Source organism: Blennius ocellaris (assembly GCF_963422515.1).
Source record: "Blennius ocellaris genome assembly, chromosome: 17".
Taxonomy (NCBI): domain Eukaryota; kingdom Metazoa; phylum Chordata; class Actinopteri; order Blenniiformes; family Blenniidae; genus Blennius; species Blennius ocellaris.
The window spans coordinates 3,533,846-3,550,953 of NC_137666.1; the positions used below are offsets into that span (position 1 = coordinate 3,533,846).

General features: G+C 40.2%; 3 protein-coding genes across 3 annotated transcripts; 1 reads left to right on the top strand and 2 right to left on the bottom strand.

Moving 5' to 3' along the window:
- Positions 1–2,765: 2,765 nt before the first annotated feature.
- On the top strand, positions 2,766–4,744 carry pth2 (parathyroid hormone 2; the record flags this gene model as incomplete). Its single annotated transcript, XM_080512593.1, has 3 exons — positions 2,766–2,869; positions 3,037–3,201; positions 4,576–4,744. 3 exons carry the CDS (start codon positions 2,766–2,768, stop codon positions 4,742–4,744), a joined length of 438 nt encoding a protein of 145 aa, XP_080368719.1.
- Positions 4,745–7,024: 2,280 nt separating this feature from the next.
- tedc1 (tubulin epsilon and delta complex 1) lies at positions 7,025–11,270 on the bottom strand (the record flags this gene model as incomplete). Its single annotated transcript, XM_080512594.1, has 7 exons — positions 7,025–7,366; positions 7,927–8,070; positions 8,671–8,757; positions 9,490–9,627; positions 9,719–9,942; positions 10,862–10,946; positions 11,133–11,270. 7 exons carry the CDS (start codon positions 11,268–11,270, stop codon positions 7,025–7,027), a joined length of 1,158 nt encoding a protein of 385 aa, XP_080368720.1.
- Positions 11,271–11,750: 480 nt separating this feature from the next.
- On the bottom strand, positions 11,751–15,452 carry dnal1 (dynein, axonemal, light chain 1). The gene is made up of 8 exons (XM_080512992.1): positions 15,434–15,452; positions 14,927–14,965; positions 14,695–14,804; positions 13,571–13,626; positions 13,418–13,473; positions 13,134–13,260; positions 12,851–12,991; positions 11,751–12,771 (listed from the first exon to the last, which is right to left on the bottom strand). The coding sequence occupies exons 1-8, from the start codon at positions 15,434–15,436 to the stop codon at positions 12,722–12,724; spliced, it is 582 nt and encodes a 193-aa protein (XP_080369118.1). The 5' UTR covers positions 15,437–15,452; the 3' UTR covers positions 11,751–12,721.
- Between the last annotated feature and the right edge of the window lie 1,656 nt (positions 15,453–17,108).

A 17,108-nucleotide genomic window follows, 5' to 3' on the forward strand; every position in this document is an offset into this window, starting at 1 on the left:
AAATAAGATAACAAAATCACAAACTATAATAAAGTATAACAAGTTCTAAGGGGGAGCAAAATATACAGTAGTTTATAAAGTAGTTTATAAACTGCTCTATAAATTAAGGTGACTTGACTATTTGATTTCCCCTATTTTGTTCGAGGGTAAAATTACGGTTTTTTTTCTTCCCAGTACTATAAAATCCTCTCTTTTTATTTATTTGTCTTTTTTTGTACGGAGCGTGGTCCCGGTGAGAGAGAGAGAGAGAGAGAGAGCGAGAGAGAGAGAGAGAGAGCGAGAGAGAGAGAGAGCATTCATTGTTAGCTTCGCAGCCATTCATCTCGCCAGTGTATGAATGAAACACACTTGCACGCACATATACATACATACACAGCAGAGATATAATGATTTTTCAGTAATAAGATCCCGGGGATTCACGGCGACAGCTACATGACGTGGAGAGAGAGAGAGAGAAAGAGAGAGAGAGAGGAGAACAGAGAGAGAGAGTCTTTGAAACCAAACACTAACAAGCCAACTATCACCTCCACTAGTCGCCCATCTTGCAGGTTAAACCCAGATTTGGATTGATCTGGAGAAGGGTGTACACGCTCGAGTATACGTGTGGGTGGGTGGGTTTGGGGGGGGGGTGGGGGTGGGGGTGGGGGGGTCAGGAGTGGTAGCGTGGACTCGAATCCTCCTGTCCAGCATATATAAGTATGTAAGACAAGACGCTGCTGATTTTCAACCAAGTCGTGAGGAAGAACAAGTAAAGATTGTTCTCGTTTTTTTTTTGGGGATCCCCCCCCCCCCCCCACTCAAACTTTGGACTTAAACTATTTGTAGATATACCGAAAAAAGGAAGCACCTTTCTGGATTTTTTTAAATCTCACCTCGACCCCCCCCCCTTTCTTTGGCTGGTGCTTCATTTGACAGCTGACTTCTAAATCTGAACTGTGAGGAAGCAAACCACAGGTAAGGACTCGTCCAACTTCCAGGACAATTTAACAGCTTTGAAAAAACAAAACAAAAAACACTTGTCCCCCCCCCTACAAGAAGCCAATGGTTTGCTAATTGCCTTGTGCAGAACAGGTGAAAAGACCTAACATCTGTTTAAAAAAATCCTCTCCGCTCCTTTTTAGTCTAGTGCACACTCAGCATGAGCCAGCCTCGAGCAATCATTGAAAAAAAAAAAAAAACCCTGCAAAGTCACCTGGAATAGATCACAATGAGCTTTTTTGGGGGGGGTTTTAAGAAGTGGATCACAAATTAAAAGCGGAAACGCTCCCAGGCTCTGCAGCTCATTGAATGCAGTTTAAAGTGGCTTATTACAGCAGCGTGAAAGAAGGTGATGTACCGTTTAACATTTCTGGTTCCTTCTCGGGCCGTCGTTAAATTACTCCAAAGTTGGGATTACGTAGGAGGGCGATGGTTCGTGTCCCCGTGCAGAGAAAGTGCAGATCTGCCGCCTCAGAGCGTCATGATACGCTGCGACGAAACACAATGATCAAATCTCATAACAGGCAAAATGTGATTTTACCTGAACATATATGGAAGATGGCAAAGGTGCCGGTGGAAATTGTTTTATACTTTGTTTTAGGTCAGATAAGTTACATTTCCCATATGGACATTAAAATGTACAGTATTATTATAATTTGAATTGTTATTATTATTGTCGTTATGATTATTGTGCTGATTAATAATAATTTATTTTTATTTTTCATGTTATTAGCACTGGCATTATTGGTTCAATTTATTTTATTACAAAATTTAATTAAGAACACAATTTAAATTGAAAATAAGGACATATTACACAAAAGGAGTTCAGTTCTGTTCATGTTACGGAAATATAACTAATTTACATCACATTCAACTTTAAACAATCACAGTCATCCTGATTAAAACCGAGGAAACAACAAATAATATGAACTTGCATTACTGTAACTGATAATAGGGGAAATATACATATATAAATAAATTAAGATATTGCAAAAGTGTAAGGCAATATAAAATATAAGCAATCCGAGTGATAACGGTCAAATCAGGTGATTTTGATGAGTTGTTTTTATTTGTGTTTTTTTTTTTTTATGTACTTGCAAATTATGTGCTCAGTGACACTTTCTATGAATTCCTGCATGTGATCATTGTGGCATGGAGGCGATTCGCCTGCTTGAGGTGCTGGAGGAGCTCCGGCTGCTCTGGTTGTGAGCTTCACCTCATCTGGTTCCTTTAATCTCCTTCTTTAACACGAAGCCGCAGGTCATCTGCTGGCGTTTGAGTTCAGGCCGGCTGGGGAAATCACAGCTCTCCGTGTCCAGACTCCAGGCTCAGGCCACTCAATTTGCATGGCTTGACCATCATCTCCGGGCTGCACTTTGTATTCACGGTCGATTTTAAATCAGCTCAAGGCAGAAACAAGAGATATAAATGACGTATTCTCTAATTCAGAGATACAACTTTTTTTTTTTTTTTTAAATCAGCAACAGTCTGGTGAATAAATATGATGAAATCAGGCTGAAATGTAAAAAAAAATAAAATTTCTCTTTTCTTATTTGAAATACTCAAGCGGATGCCGTATTGAAAGCGAAAGAAGGTAAAATAAATCCGAATATCACAGAGAGTCTATTTCACCCCGAACAAGTCAGAGCAGCAGGACTGTGTTTAGTGCAATCTGTTGAAATCAACAACAACAACAAAAGTCAATTTAAAAGAAGTCCATGAAGATGAGCAGCCACTCCGGCAAAGAGCATGTTTAATAAGTGGATTCTTCTTTTTAACTGTGTAGGATGCCGGAGATTCCTCTGTTCCCTCGCCTGACCCGCCTGTTGTTCTGCATCCTGGGTATGACCCTGGTGACGTCCGGCTTCCCTCGGCCTCGCCTGCCTCTCAGGTGGCCTTTTTGTTTTTCTCTACATCTCTTTATACGTCCAGGACGGACTATTCAGAACTATTCGCCACTTAGATATGACGAATAACCCCAAAAAATGTGAATTTACTCTATTTCAATGCCCGAATTCCCAAATTTTCATTTTCAAGTTGGACCGTCACCTCTTGCAGAAATCCCCGCGACTCAGACGGACCAGAGCGAGACGACCGGGACGTCCGCTTCCCCTCCGTGTCCCTGCGCGACTGGAGCGTCCACATGATGTCGGCGCCCGCCGACAGCAAGGCCCGGCTGAGGAGCGAGGCGTGGCTTTTCGCCCCCGAGACGGCAGGAGTGAGGCGAGTTTTGCAATTCGCCTGAAAAGGCGAGAAGGAACCAAATTAAACTGGATTTTTAACCCACGTTTTGACTCCTAGTGCAAAAACAGTCCTTTTTTTTTTTTTTACTTACTCTGTTAACTAATCGAGAACGACCGTTTTCAGCCTCTTAAAGGGGAACACACCAAGTATTTTAATATTTCCTAACACATGTATAATAATTCTAACTAGAAAATTTAAGAATTTTTTTGTTTTTGTGCGAAATCCCGTTCACTGACTGGCAAATGTATCTTTTTGTTTTTTGAACGGGCGCCTATATAGTAATATTTGCTTCTTGTCAAACAGAATTAAATATGAAAAAAAGCAGCATAATTGGCTTAAACACGTGAAGTAACTAAGCGAAAAATAAACTTAAAAATGAGCTTTCAGACCATCCAAACATTCAGTTTTGGTCAAACATTCAAATATTTGTCTGATAGAGGCTCAGCAGCACATAATGACATCAGTGTCGGGAACAAAACATTGTGTACAAGCCTGCGGAATAACTGAGGCGCTGAAGGAGACTTTACATAATCCCGTACAATTTTATATAACATTATAGGAAACAGCATACAAGGTGATCTTTTATCATAAGTGCCCCTGAAGTGATGCAACAACACATTAAGTACAGTTCAAGTCATAAGTAGCACTCATACATAATTAAACAAGACCGTATAATATTGTGACACTTGTGGTTTTTATATTATTATTGTTTTTAATATTTATCATTAATGTATTATTCTATAGCCGCTCTTTTATTACTGGCTATTTGCTGCTGCAACAATGCAAATGTCCCCAATTGTGGGACAAATAATGGTCCTGTCCTGTCAGAAAGCTGACCTCAACCCCCTTTAACTGACCACATCTCAGAATAACATCATTAGCAGCAACTCTCACACATAGTTGCTCATTTTAAAGGTATATAATCCTCATAGATAAACATAAAAGAGACTCTTTTATAACTTAGTCTTAAAACACTGACATGATTTATGTATTTTTGCTCATTGAAGCTGAGAAAGTGGAAAAAAAAGGTCCATTTCAAATCATTTTAAAATGCATATTGAAGTCCTCAGGGTAGTTAATTCCCCAAAAAATACATACAAAATAACCTTAGGTCACGCTAAAGTGATTCATTTACAAAAGAATCACAAAAATCGGTCGTTTTAAGGTGAAATAATCTCAGTAAAATGACAAAACGTAACATCATGTGGTAGTAACTGGAGCCAAGTCAAAACCGTATTTTTGGATATACTTAATACGACCAAAACAATGAATGAAATCATTTCTTTATCACAGCGAGTGCCAGGTATCTCACCAGTATGTCGAAGTCATCATTGTGTTTTGTGTTGTCTCCAGCGTGGAGGGGCCGTGGTCGTCTCAAGCAGCCGGGACGATGAAGAGGAACATCGGCGTGGCCGACGACGCCGCCTTCAGGGAAAAGAGTAAACTTCTCACTTCTATGGAGCGACAGAAGTGGCTCAACACCTACATGCAGAAACTACTGGTGGTTAATTCTTCGCGATAACCGAGTCCGTTCGACTTTTAGACCACGAAAACGCTCCCAACTCTCAAATAACACAAAACCATACAATTCTCATCGATTTCTTCATTCATTTCGACACTAACTTTAATCACTTCTGATCCATGAATGTTTTCTCGTGTTTTGCTGAACAACACTCGGTGTGATTCAATGAGATGAAATCTTATTTTCAATGTCTTGTCGCTTGTGGTTAGATCGACATTTCATAGCGCTGATGCCGCAGGTGAATAAAAACTACCTGCGTGTAATTCAATTCCTGTAGAAACATTTTTATTATAGTCCTGTACAAAGTATGGAAAAAGTTGTTTTTCGCACATCAACCATGTGTTTTCTTTCTGCCCCTTTATCAGAGGCAACATTCTCAAGAAAACACACATTAAATGTGACATTTTGTATTAATTTTCAAAATGTAAATAAAGTGTAACAGCCAGACATGCCGTTTGTGTGTGTGTGTTCCGTCTTGCATCAGTGTTGTGAATTACTCAAATTAATTCTATAAGCTAATGTCACAGCTACACACGACTCTGTTTATTTGCCACAGGCAAACGGTACACTACTCAAACACTTCTATCTTAAAAAGAAACTATAAATAGCATCCTTATTAATACAAACATAATTCAGTATGATTCACTATTTAATACTACTGATGACCATTGACCCCGAATAAAGGCTCAAGGAGGCCATAGTGATCAGATGTTAGTTCTTCACTATCACAGTTACAACACATGTTATCGTTAGTATTTACCTGTTAAGTTTGATACCACAGAATGTCAAATGTTCTCATTTCAGACTACAATAAGTCGAACATTCTCACATCATCTCAAGCTCAAAGCCACTTTCATCAACTATATATATATATTTTTTTATATTCTCATATTTAAAATTCAGCAATTCCTCCTCACCATGTTTAAATACCGAAATATATTGAACTTCTGCCATAATTGTCTGATGTTGGGGAATTTAATGAAGTGGCCAATGAGCGTGAATAAACAGTAAACAGCGACACCTGCTGGGCGAAAGCGCACAACACCACAAAAATCAACGGTTTGGTCAATTAAAATTTGGTAACATGACTAATCGATTAAAGACAGGTAAATGAATTGTAATCTCATCTAACACAACTGACACAGCAAAGATAATCATCTGAATTAAATAATATATCAAAAAGTGATTAGCATCGATTAGCGATTAGCATCGTGACACGAGCAGCACTTGATCAATAAGCATTATCGTGAAACGGACACGTGGATTACTTACAATTTTTCTTAAGAACGTAGAACACTTGAGGTAAAATCCGGCATTGGAGCTATAAAAGATATATAGATAGCACAACTCGAGGAAACTGATCCTGACCGTTGTCGCGTCGTGTCATTCCTCCAGCCAGCAGGTGGCGCACTAACATGGAACTTAAACGTTTTACACAAAATGTGTTTGTATTTATTTTAATCGCAAAAACTGCCAAATAAAACAAACCAACACGAAAGAATACACTATTTTACTCAAAGTGTGTTTTTATTTATTCTTTTTAAAATCGCAAATGGCATTTGCAGACAAATCAAACAAAATAAAACTGTCGACTGTTACAGCAAATTGTTGATTGAAAACAAACGAAAGAAAAACACCACCATCTTTGGTTAAATTCTTACTGTGCACATTCACCCATTGCATTGCATTACTATTTTTAATACAGGGGAAAAGCTCATTTTTTCATATAAAGTGGCTTCTGAGCCAACAGCTTGACTATTTAAGCTTCTGAAGTGAGAGTTTAACATTTAAGCGTATGGAAAGTAAGTCCTCAACAAAAATGTTCCTGTTATTCTATTATTTCAAGAGTATTTGGCCACAAAGATGAGTGTCTTGCAGCTTGTGCTCCATCTGTTCTCTTACACGTAGGCATTTTGCCAAGACATTATTAGAAGATACACTTTGTTTCTCACATATCATTAAATATCTACAGCAGCATGTCAACACAAATCTACAAAAAGAAACCAAGTGATCGTGAATTATTTCCTGAAGATCCAAGCTTTTGGTGCAGCCTATGAAAAGATGCAACTTACTTTGGTCCTATTTTGGAGTGATACACATTTCTCTTTTTTCTTCTTCAATATACCCACACATCCACAGGACAGAAACATTCATCAATAAATAATTTCTTTATGTGCCTTGTGATTGTTTTATACATTTGTATTGCATTCTCATACAAAGCATTTGACATTGAAGGTCAAGTGGACTCAATCATTACAAAACTGAAAACACACAATAGGTTCATGGGGGGATCAACACCAGCTCATCCAGTCTGCCAATCATCTCCTGCAGCTGCCCCCTGTTGGCGACCCTCTGTCTGTTCCTCCTCTCCAGAAGCTGAGCCTCCAAACTGCGCAGCGTCTCTGCAGCGCGAGATGCGGGGAGGTGGTCCGGAGACTGAGTCGAGCCGGGGGGTCCCTCTGCTGGACAGCCGCCGCGTCTCACAGGCCTCTCGGTCTGGAGCCTGACCCGACAGACCCGAGTCGCGGCGGACAAGTCGAGGAGGGGGGAGGCAAGGGGAGGAAGGGAGCAGTCTCCAATGTTCCTTCCTCCAACACCCCCTCTGTCACTCCACTGTTCTTCCTGAGAGAAAAAAAGGTGGAATAGACTTTATATGTGGGTTCTGGCTCAACATTTGATTTAAAAAAAAAAAAATTTAAATCCTGCAGCAGCATAGATTATTATTTACTCACATGATCTATCAGAATCTGACAGCAGATTACATTGGGCAGTATTACTTATTTCAAAGTCACACAGAAGCAGTTTATTAACTCCACAGCAGCTGTCCTCCGTCCCGACCTTCAGCTGCCACTTTCACTGCTGCTTGACTTCAGTGAATGAGACTTTGTGCGTTCAAATCGAAGTTGTTGATATTCAGAGAAGCACAGGGGGCGTGGGAGACGATACACTCGCCTCAGAGTCAGTAGTGCATCTGTTCTTTGAACGAACTCATGCAACCTTGATTTTAATAGATGAGGCAATTTTAATAGATGAGGCAGGTAGGAATGGATTGGTGCTTTTGTTTACAGTTAATTCAGTTCATATACATAAACATAGTACAACTTAATTCTAAGAGGGGAATGTCGGAATGCTTTATTTGGAGTGACGTTCCAAAACTCCCTGTGTGTATGTGAGAGAGATACCTCTGCCGTGTGCAGTCTCAGTAGCATGTCTTCCAGTTTCTCCAGCCCGCGGTTTTGGTGGAGACACACTCGCGAATTCCCATCAAATGCACCTGAAGGCGTCTTAACCACTGACTCTGTCAGATGGCAGTCCATCACACTGTCCTATATGAACACACACACACAGATGGTCACATTTACGTCTGGACAAAACATTGCATGATGTAGAAATGCAGTAGTTTGGGGAGATTTGGAATAATAATGTCTGAGCGGGTCAGGACACGCAAACACTTTCTGCTGCAGATTTACTTTTTTTCAAAAGTTTACAATTTGTTTGTGGCAAGAAAAAATAGGACAGGTACAAGCAGAAATTTTGAACAAAATGAATACGTTAACTATCTAAATAGATTTACTACGAGGTGGGACAGTGTGGAGGGCTGTTTTCAGTCTGTCCCATCCGGAAATAAACGTACTCACTATTTTTTTTTTTTTTTTTATGTGTCAGATTGAGCATTGCAATGTTTCTGGAAGAATGCTCCACCGAAACATGACACTAAAATATATATCTCTTTATGAATGCACTGAATCAGTTTATTGACCACCAAATGCAGCACAGAACTAAAAGTCCAGTTTTACCGCTTTCAAATAAGGTGGCGGCACCATCATGCTGTGCGGCTGCAGTGGAGGCACTGACTCGTCTCAGAGAGATTATCAAGGCTTGAGACACCGTGGCTTTCTCAGGTGTTGTCGTGTTCTTGAACGCACCATCCACGTCCAGAACACTGCCTCCACCTGTTTCCAGTTCACATACGCCTCCAAGAGATCACACAGCTGCCGGATACAAACGCAATCCTGCAACAAAGAGGGGAAAAAGACAATTTCAAGGACATCCGTTACTCTGCTAAAGGATGTAAACGCTTACATATTGCTTTGCTGATTTGTGTTGCACGTCAAGCATGTCCAACAAAATTTATGGTATGCGTTATTTTTCGCAGGATTCGTGCTTTTATCAAAACAAGCCCACACATACCTGCTTCAGCACCTCGGAGGTTGCACCAGGAGGAAAAGAGGCATTGGAGGGAATACTAGCAGAAAGAACCTGAGAACAAGTTAATGTTTATTTTATTTTTTTTAGTCACAACTTCTTCAGATCATGCGGTTGATTCATTTCTCCTTTTTTTGTCACTGTTGCATGAATGTGTTTATAGTCATAACTCCTTGACAGACCGACCAGAAAGCAGAGAAAAACAGAAGATTCTCAATGACATCAAAAACTCACAGTAATATTTAAGGGAAGTCAGATATTGAAAGTGTAAGTCATCTAGGAAAATGGGCAGTAAAGTGCATTATCGTTTAATATTACTAAAGCCACAACATCAAAATAAATCCGGCAAAAATAATTAACCTTATAAGGTGAGATAACCCCATAAATGTCAATCAAATACCCTATGTTGTGCCAGGCATGGATATTTCTTTCTGACTCAAAAACATAAGTGGCACTCTATAAGTGAATCAGAGTACTATCCGATTAGTGTCTTTATCACGAACTTGTTAGGCCGTACAGAAAGGAGAGGGTTTCCTTACAGCGTGAAGCGTTCCAGTTCGCTCTCGCAGCATCGCCAGCAGTGTCCGTCCCTGATGTCTCAAACTCCCGGTGAGCCAGTGAAGTCTCCTCAGGCAGGAAGAGTCAAACCGGAGCTCGCTGGACGGATGAGGGCCCCGCTAAACACGCAGTGGCATCACAGATGTACACAAATAAAACAAACGATTTAGCAGCATATATAGAATTACGAGCACGTCCGGTGTTACCGACAGGCAGAGACACGAGTAGTGTCGCGTCCAGTTTCTCCACACGCCGAGCGACCAGCTTCTCCAGCGCTCCTGCGGCGAGCAGCCAGCCCAGTGCCAGGAGGAGATCCCTGCTGGAGAAACTCCTGCTCTCGTCTCCTTCTCCCTCGCCCCCTTCTTCTCCGTCACGCATCCAGTCAGCATGGTAGCCGGTCTGCCAGAGGCCCACTGCAACCAGTTTCCTGCGATCTGATACGCAAAGAAATCCAGTTTAAAAAAAAAAGCATTGTGCGTTCACAACTAATCACAGATAACGCCTCTGAGAGACAGTGGCACAGCAAAGTTAGGTGGGAAGAACAGGATGGGATTGCTCGTCAGGGAGGAAGACAGCAAAATATAATTTATAGTGCAAGGACAAGGCGGAAAACATTCATATAGTACAGATATTGTGGAAATAATTTGCAATGTTCTGTTGGACTTTCTCACATAAGGATGTATTAGATGTCAAGAAAAGAAGAAATGGAGAATAGAAAATCTGTAAAAACAGCTAATGACCTTGAGGTAAATCATTTTTTTAACACTGAGGCAGATGTTCTTGATCTCGTGTCGAGTTAATCAGATATTACCCATCCAATAGGAAAATATTACAAGTTTTGTCTAAAAAAAAAAATGAAGTTTAAGAAAATTGACTCAAATGAGCTCTTTTTGAGATTTTACCTTTGAATATAGGTGTTCTATAGTTTTCACAGTTCCTCTCTGAAAGTGCCAACAGACGATAACAACGTGACGAGGCCTTGAAAGCCTCTCAGTCACAACTGCTGCTGTTAAATGAGCTACTCATATGAAATCACAGCAGGGTGAGGAACCATTTAGGAAGGAGAGAAAAGCTTGATTTCATCCTAATTCGAGGCCACTTAGCTCTACTGCACCACTTTTGTTCAGATAGGCTTGATGCTATTATGTAGTTACATAATGCTGTAACACTGTGACTCCCTATCTTTTATTTCCCCTGGAGCCTCGGGCCTCAGATTACCATGTAAAAGAGCTGTACATTCCAACTCCAATCCGCATTTCCGACCACATTATATTGGGCAACACAAGCTTCGACATCTTCAGCATCAATATCACAGTAAACAATACAATCTGCCTTGTTTCAGTTTTCATTGACCTCCTCCAAGCCGCGTGGTGACTTCAGGAGTAACAACACCAGCTGTCAGAAGGATGTTGGAGAGAAGCTGCCAAAACGGATCCTCCTAAAAAACAAACAAACAAACACGTGGTGATATTGGATCAGGCTCAGCCTTCAATGTTTACCCTCATCAAATCCACGTGCAATCGCTGGGGTGACAACAACAACGAAATTGACCAATATTCAGATTAAAGACTCGATTTAATCGTTTGAGCTCAAGCAGAAGCAACCTGTGACCAACGCAACTCACCTCGCCTCTGCCTGCGAATTTCGCCCGTCTGAAAGTCTCCGGCGCGGGCACGGCGTCCAGCCCGGCGGCCGCCAGGAGCCTGCAGAGAGCTCCGATCACCTGCTTCACCTCCACACTGCTAGATTTATTCCGCTTCATGATATCTGTCATATTACGTCCACTAATTGCCCGTTTGGGCTGCTGAACAGATGATACTTCGCGGCAAAAACAGCAACTTCCGGGTACCGAAGCCGTTGTCAAGGAAGCTCGCGACGGGATTGTGATTGACATTTTTATCAGCCAATAAGAGTCGTGAGTTGAGAGCACGTGGTTTGTTTTTTTTACGTCAGTTCCTTTTCAAGCAACGTTAAACTGCTCATTGAAGAACACTTATCCACATTTGTAGAACTCGAAAATAAATGTAGCTTTTGTAACAACGAAAATGAATAATATATATCTAATATTAGGAAAAATGTAAACTGACAAATCTATTGAATTGTTGTTGCTATGGCAACCACTCCTGGGCTGGTAATCAGCTGGTAAAAACTTGCATTAACCGAAATGAGACAGATGTTGCAAAAAAATAAGAATGGAGAGTCGTCAAATAAATACAAATGTTCAAGGTACACAGAGACGATATCACGTTGCTTCAATAGTATTTATTTAAATATCTAAAAAATAATAATAACAAAACATACCACAATTAGTTGTACAAACATGCTTGAAATAACTTAAACATACAAATTACAAAAACATTAGTAATAAATGAGTGTGTCCAACATGTAAAATCAATTCTTTAAGAGTAGGAAAAATGTAAAATCTTCAGTATGAAATCGAGGACGAGAGGAAAACACTGTGTCAGATCGTTTCCCTTTCGGCTCAAAGTGAATATCAGCAAGTTCAGGCAAACACAGAGTCACTCCTGGAGAGACAGTAGTCAAACAGAGCTGAGTGTATTTTGGTCTTTTGGCTGCACTGTCTCACATGAAGCGTGTTGTAATGCAGTTGAAGTTCCTGCTCCTGTTTTAATACTCTCACGAGATTCCTTCAGCGCTGTGTTGTTCAATTTCAACGGCAGGATTGCAGCTGTTTACTGGATTTTTAACTTGGGAGTTGAAGCTGTGGCACCCCAGGTCACTTTTAACCATTACTGGCTCCACGGTTTGGTCCAGTGTGTGTAAGGAGTCTACACCCAACTTTAATGAGTACGGAGACGACCCATCGGCATATAGAGTTATTTTATCCAGATGCCCACAAAGATCTGTGCTACAATATGCATTGGTTTTACTTAGAAAAGCCCATCATCATGAAAGAAATAAAACTCACTCACAATTGTAACGATTGGCTTTAAAAAGAATCCTTCAAAGCAGTAGGAAAACAATTAAAAATCTTTAAAATACTAAAAAAAAAAAACTTCTTTCTTAAATGTGCTTATCATGATATTTCCAATCCCACGAGGCCAGACATGATTTGTCAATCATTTTGTGCCCTTATATCTACAACAGAGTTGTAAAAATCATTATTGTATAAAGCACCGCGTCGTAAGAAATCATAGGAAGTTTCAAAAAAGGGAAGACTTGATTGTTGGACATTTGAAAAGCAATGTCTTCTCAGCTCTCTTCGTTTGCTTCGTCCTCTTCTTGCTTGATGAGAGGGGTTCCTGAAAACGACCGGAAAGGCAGAGCAACCCAATGAGACCTGAGAACAGCAGTGGGAGTGGATGTTCGGCGCGCTCGTACCATCAAGCTTCTTCAGGTTTGGAAGTTGTTTAGAAGCCTCTGCCATCCAGGTTCCTTCGGTCGAGTGCTTCTCCTCCAGGGGATTTCCAACAAACACCAGATCTTCCAGGCACGGGAGGTCTGCCAGCCTCACAAACTCTACTGCACGGCATGCAAAACGAACAGCGCTTAAGTCAAAACTGCACTCATTCATTCAATTCAGAGTTCTTCTTTAGTTATAGACAACGAGGACATGTCTGTTTCAGATGTTCTCATGTTGACTGTGTTCAGGATCGTAACTTACCCCAGTCTTTGACCAGATTATTGGACATGTAAAGGACCTTTAGGTTCTTCATCCAGTGTATCCCCTTCAGTTTTTCGATGGCGTTATAAGAAATCCACAGCTCTTCTAATGTGTCTCCGACTGCCTCCTACACACACACACACACACACACGTACATAAATGAGTCAGAATAAAGCCCAAATATAAAATGTGAAACCACTTCTCAAAGCTTTAAAAAGACAAAAGTGAGTGTGAAAAGAGGACGATAACAAAATGAACTAAAACGAGTTTCGTTAGTAACTCACCAGTCCAGTGAGTGCCTTGATGTTGTTCCTCCCCAAGGATAAAATTTTCAAGTTCTCTGGAAGGACACAAGGCATCACATCACATTACAAAGACCACGAACACAGTGAAAGTGCATCTGTGTGGTTTCAAGTATTCACGCAGTGGCTACTCACTCAGGCCAACAAGATTGGATATTTTGTCAATGCAGTTTGTGGACAGAGACAGTTTCCTGTGGAGAATACAAGTGCAAATGAATGGATTTCTTTTATTCTGTATTTCTTTAATTTCTTTGTAAAGCACTGTGAAGTCTCTCTACATCATCCATGCATTCTTCACCTGGAGGCTGGAATACTGCACCAATATTGATTTAATCTGTTTAATTCTGTCTGTTGCCTCTTAAAGTGTCTTGGAATGTGGGGAAAAGCACAATACAAAGCAAACTACATTTACTATTCTTGGTATTTATTAGCACTGAATTTATAAGGGCTTCCAAATCCTACGACGCTGAAATAACCAGCATGCAAATGTGTAAATAATATGAAAATAATGTGAGAGTCTGCGCAGCAGGCTGCATTCATGGAAGCAAATTTGTCTCTGCGTATCAGTTTGAAAGTTGGTGTACAATAAGAGCTGAAAACTATGAACAAGCCACAAAGGGAAGAAAAACATCGGTGGAAAAAAAAGGAAGGCCATCTGTATTGGATGTAAATAATAACAATAACAACAATAACAACAATAACAACAACAATAACAATAATCATCATCATAATAATAATGGCATCTTTCAACACACCCAAGGTCACTGCACAGTGCAATTAAAAACAAGTTAAAAAAAACAAACAAACATTAGTACCAGTATAAACAAACACTAAATGTGGATGCAGAGTTTTGTCTTAATCTGATCTTGCCATGTCTTGCCTTCTCTGGTGCAGAAATGTGACGCTTGCCCCTCGTCAATGATGTAAAAGTGAGACGAAACGCGACACGGCTGTTCAGAATGAACAAAGAAAAAAAACAATCTGCTCCATATCACATTTGGGATGTCAAATACAGTCAGACGTGGGTCTCATAGGAGCAGAAACTCTGACTTGGGCCACTTTTGCCTTAAATGAGTGCTCGAAAAAGAGACACGGGAGAGGAGATCTTAGGTTAAATTCTTAACGAAGCTCAAGCTGCAAGAATGGTGAGTTTTGGAAAACAAAAAGCAGGAAGATGACCGCCTAAATCCTTTTGAGCGCCACCTTTGCAAAACAACAAAATCCTCCAGACACTGAAAAAGCCACACAAAATTACTCACTCGCAGTTGACAAGCGTGGCGACAGAAGGATCCATCTTCTCTATAGGAGGAATCTGACCATACAGTTTGATTTCCTTGGCCTCGCTTGCTTTCTCTCCGGATTTCTCCTCCTGTGTACAAAAAAACAAACAAACACATATTATGGTACAGTTACTTCTTCATGCACTCTGCTATACAAACACATACTTCTCTGTACTCTCATGTGTAACAGCTGCATGTGTGCACTACTCACCCATTTGGACAGTGCTTCTTTCACAGTTGTTGCTTTTGCCTGGGGGGTTTGGGGGGGGGGGGGGGGGGGCAGTGCATAACACTCAGTCAGACAGGGAGGAGCTGGATTATACTGAATTATACTGACTTGATCCAAAGTGCAACAGAAAACATGGCAAATCTTGTCAGATAAAACACACACACTCTTCAGACTCAAGAGTCTCACGTGCAAGGATGTTGATCAATAACACGTCGAGACGGGCAATAGAATCAAACACAGTAACGTGCGTTTGCCGAGACAGAGATAACAGACAAGAGTTTTATTCCTGAGTGGGCTATTTAACGAGCTAACTGGCTAATTAAAGTTAGCCTCTCTGCAACGCAAACAATGCGTGTCACGTGCGTTAAAACGCCCGTGAGGCGAATCCGTGCCCGTTCCCGTGGGGTTGTAGCAGTCAACGTGACACATGGGCTCATTGGCAGACATGAAATTATGAAAGAAATAGCGGTGAAAAGCTCACACACTCACCATGGTGCTGTCTGGTCTGCTCCGGTTGCTATGGTAGTGACATGCCAGCCGTCCGGCCGCGCATGCGCACCGTGACCATCTCTCAGTCACGCACAATAACACAGAGGCTCTTTAAAGTCAGGATTTAAATGTTGGATTGTTAGAGTTAAGCGGGGAAAAAACATGCACATAGTTTGAGATTATGCAACAATGTACCGCAGAAATGTAATTCAGGATATCTTTTATTGTTGTTGTAATTTGTAAAAAGGGTATAAAGACATTGGTTTAATTCACTTATTTTATTCACAATTAACTTTTAATTTTTAAATCTCTTCCAAACAGTAAGAATAGCCTGAATTTATTTGTGTAAAATCCACTAATTATTTCCATAATACTATCATATATAAATTAGTGAAAAAAAGTGTTTTTTGTTTGTTTGATTTATACAACGATTACTTTAATGTTCAGCTTTTTTTATATATATATGTCTGCCTCTCGCCTCACAGTGAGAAAATCATGGCTGTATTCATGTTTATATTAGCTCTACTTGATTGTACCTGGGTTGTACAATGTCCTTCACGTCATGCATTCAGTTGATATTCAATACATTTTCTTCAGTGTGTTGAGTTGCATTTGACAGACAGGGGTAGAGCTCATCTTTTATTCAGATTTTACACGTTTGAGTAGAAGCGTGCCATTGCACAAGTGTTGTGACGTGACAGAGAGAGAGAATAGGTTGCAAAAATAAAGCACTCCATTGCATCACTTGTGAGACATTAAACTGGTGCGATCCCTCTGTCAATTCCACATTTCCACAATTTCACATCGACTTCACTAGTGGCTGGTGGTCTTTAATTTAATAGTATAATATCGTCCTCTTGTGACGAGATTTTAGCATTGCATGTAAGCCTATTGAGCGCATGATGCTTTAGTTTCCTTATATATGCATTCCCATGACACATTTGTTTGCTGCTGTAACCCCTTGGAGCTCTCGAGCAGCCCATTCCACACATTACTATATCCATTGATTTAAAGAGACATGTGAAATGTCTGTTGCCTGTGTTGCACATCAGGTGGCAGTGTTGCGTAAAATGTATCCCCAGTCTGTCCGTTTGCATTGTTTTCACGGTTTTTATTCTTTTACGTTTTATCTTAATTGATAGTTGCAGTGGTGCAGATTGACAGTAGTGTAGCCCAGAGCTTGAACCATTACTGTATTTATTATTAAGCCTACTGTTCCATTGAGTGGCTCAGGAAACCAACATGTAATAAAAGACTAAATCAGAAAACTGGCTTAGTTTGGTAGATATGCCTCAAGAAAATCATAAAATTGTTTTTGAGATGAAATCATCTTTTGACTTATTGTCATTTATTTTATGTTCTACTAAATTTACATTAAACAAACATATTAAATATCATAGGGAATGTGTTTCTTAAGTGAGTAGCTATAATCAGTTTGTAAATTATCCTGATTTGGATCTAATTATTTGCTTTGTTGAAAAAAGATTCAACCTAAGTACTAGCAACAGTGATTTGTGATGATTCGAGTCATTTTGTCTCAAAAGTTTCAATTTACACCTTAAAATTGAGTTTAGAGAACTATTTTTGAACTGAAGCGTGAGAACGAAACTGATTTAAAAAAATGTCCTTTGCATAACACAAGCGATCATAGTCAAATGAAGTACATTAAGCAATG

Excerpts from the sequence above, each read along its gene's own strand:
- dnal1 (XM_080512992.1), bottom strand. Across the intron at positions 13,627-14,694 it reads GCCACGCTTGTCAACTGCGA|GAAACTGTCTCTGTCCACAA; the intron begins GTGAGTAATTTT and ends TATTCTCCACAG. Across the intron at positions 12,772-12,850 it reads AAACCTGAAGAAGCTTGATG|GAACCCCTCTCATCAAGCAA; the intron begins GTACGAGCGCGC and ends GGTCGTTTTCAG.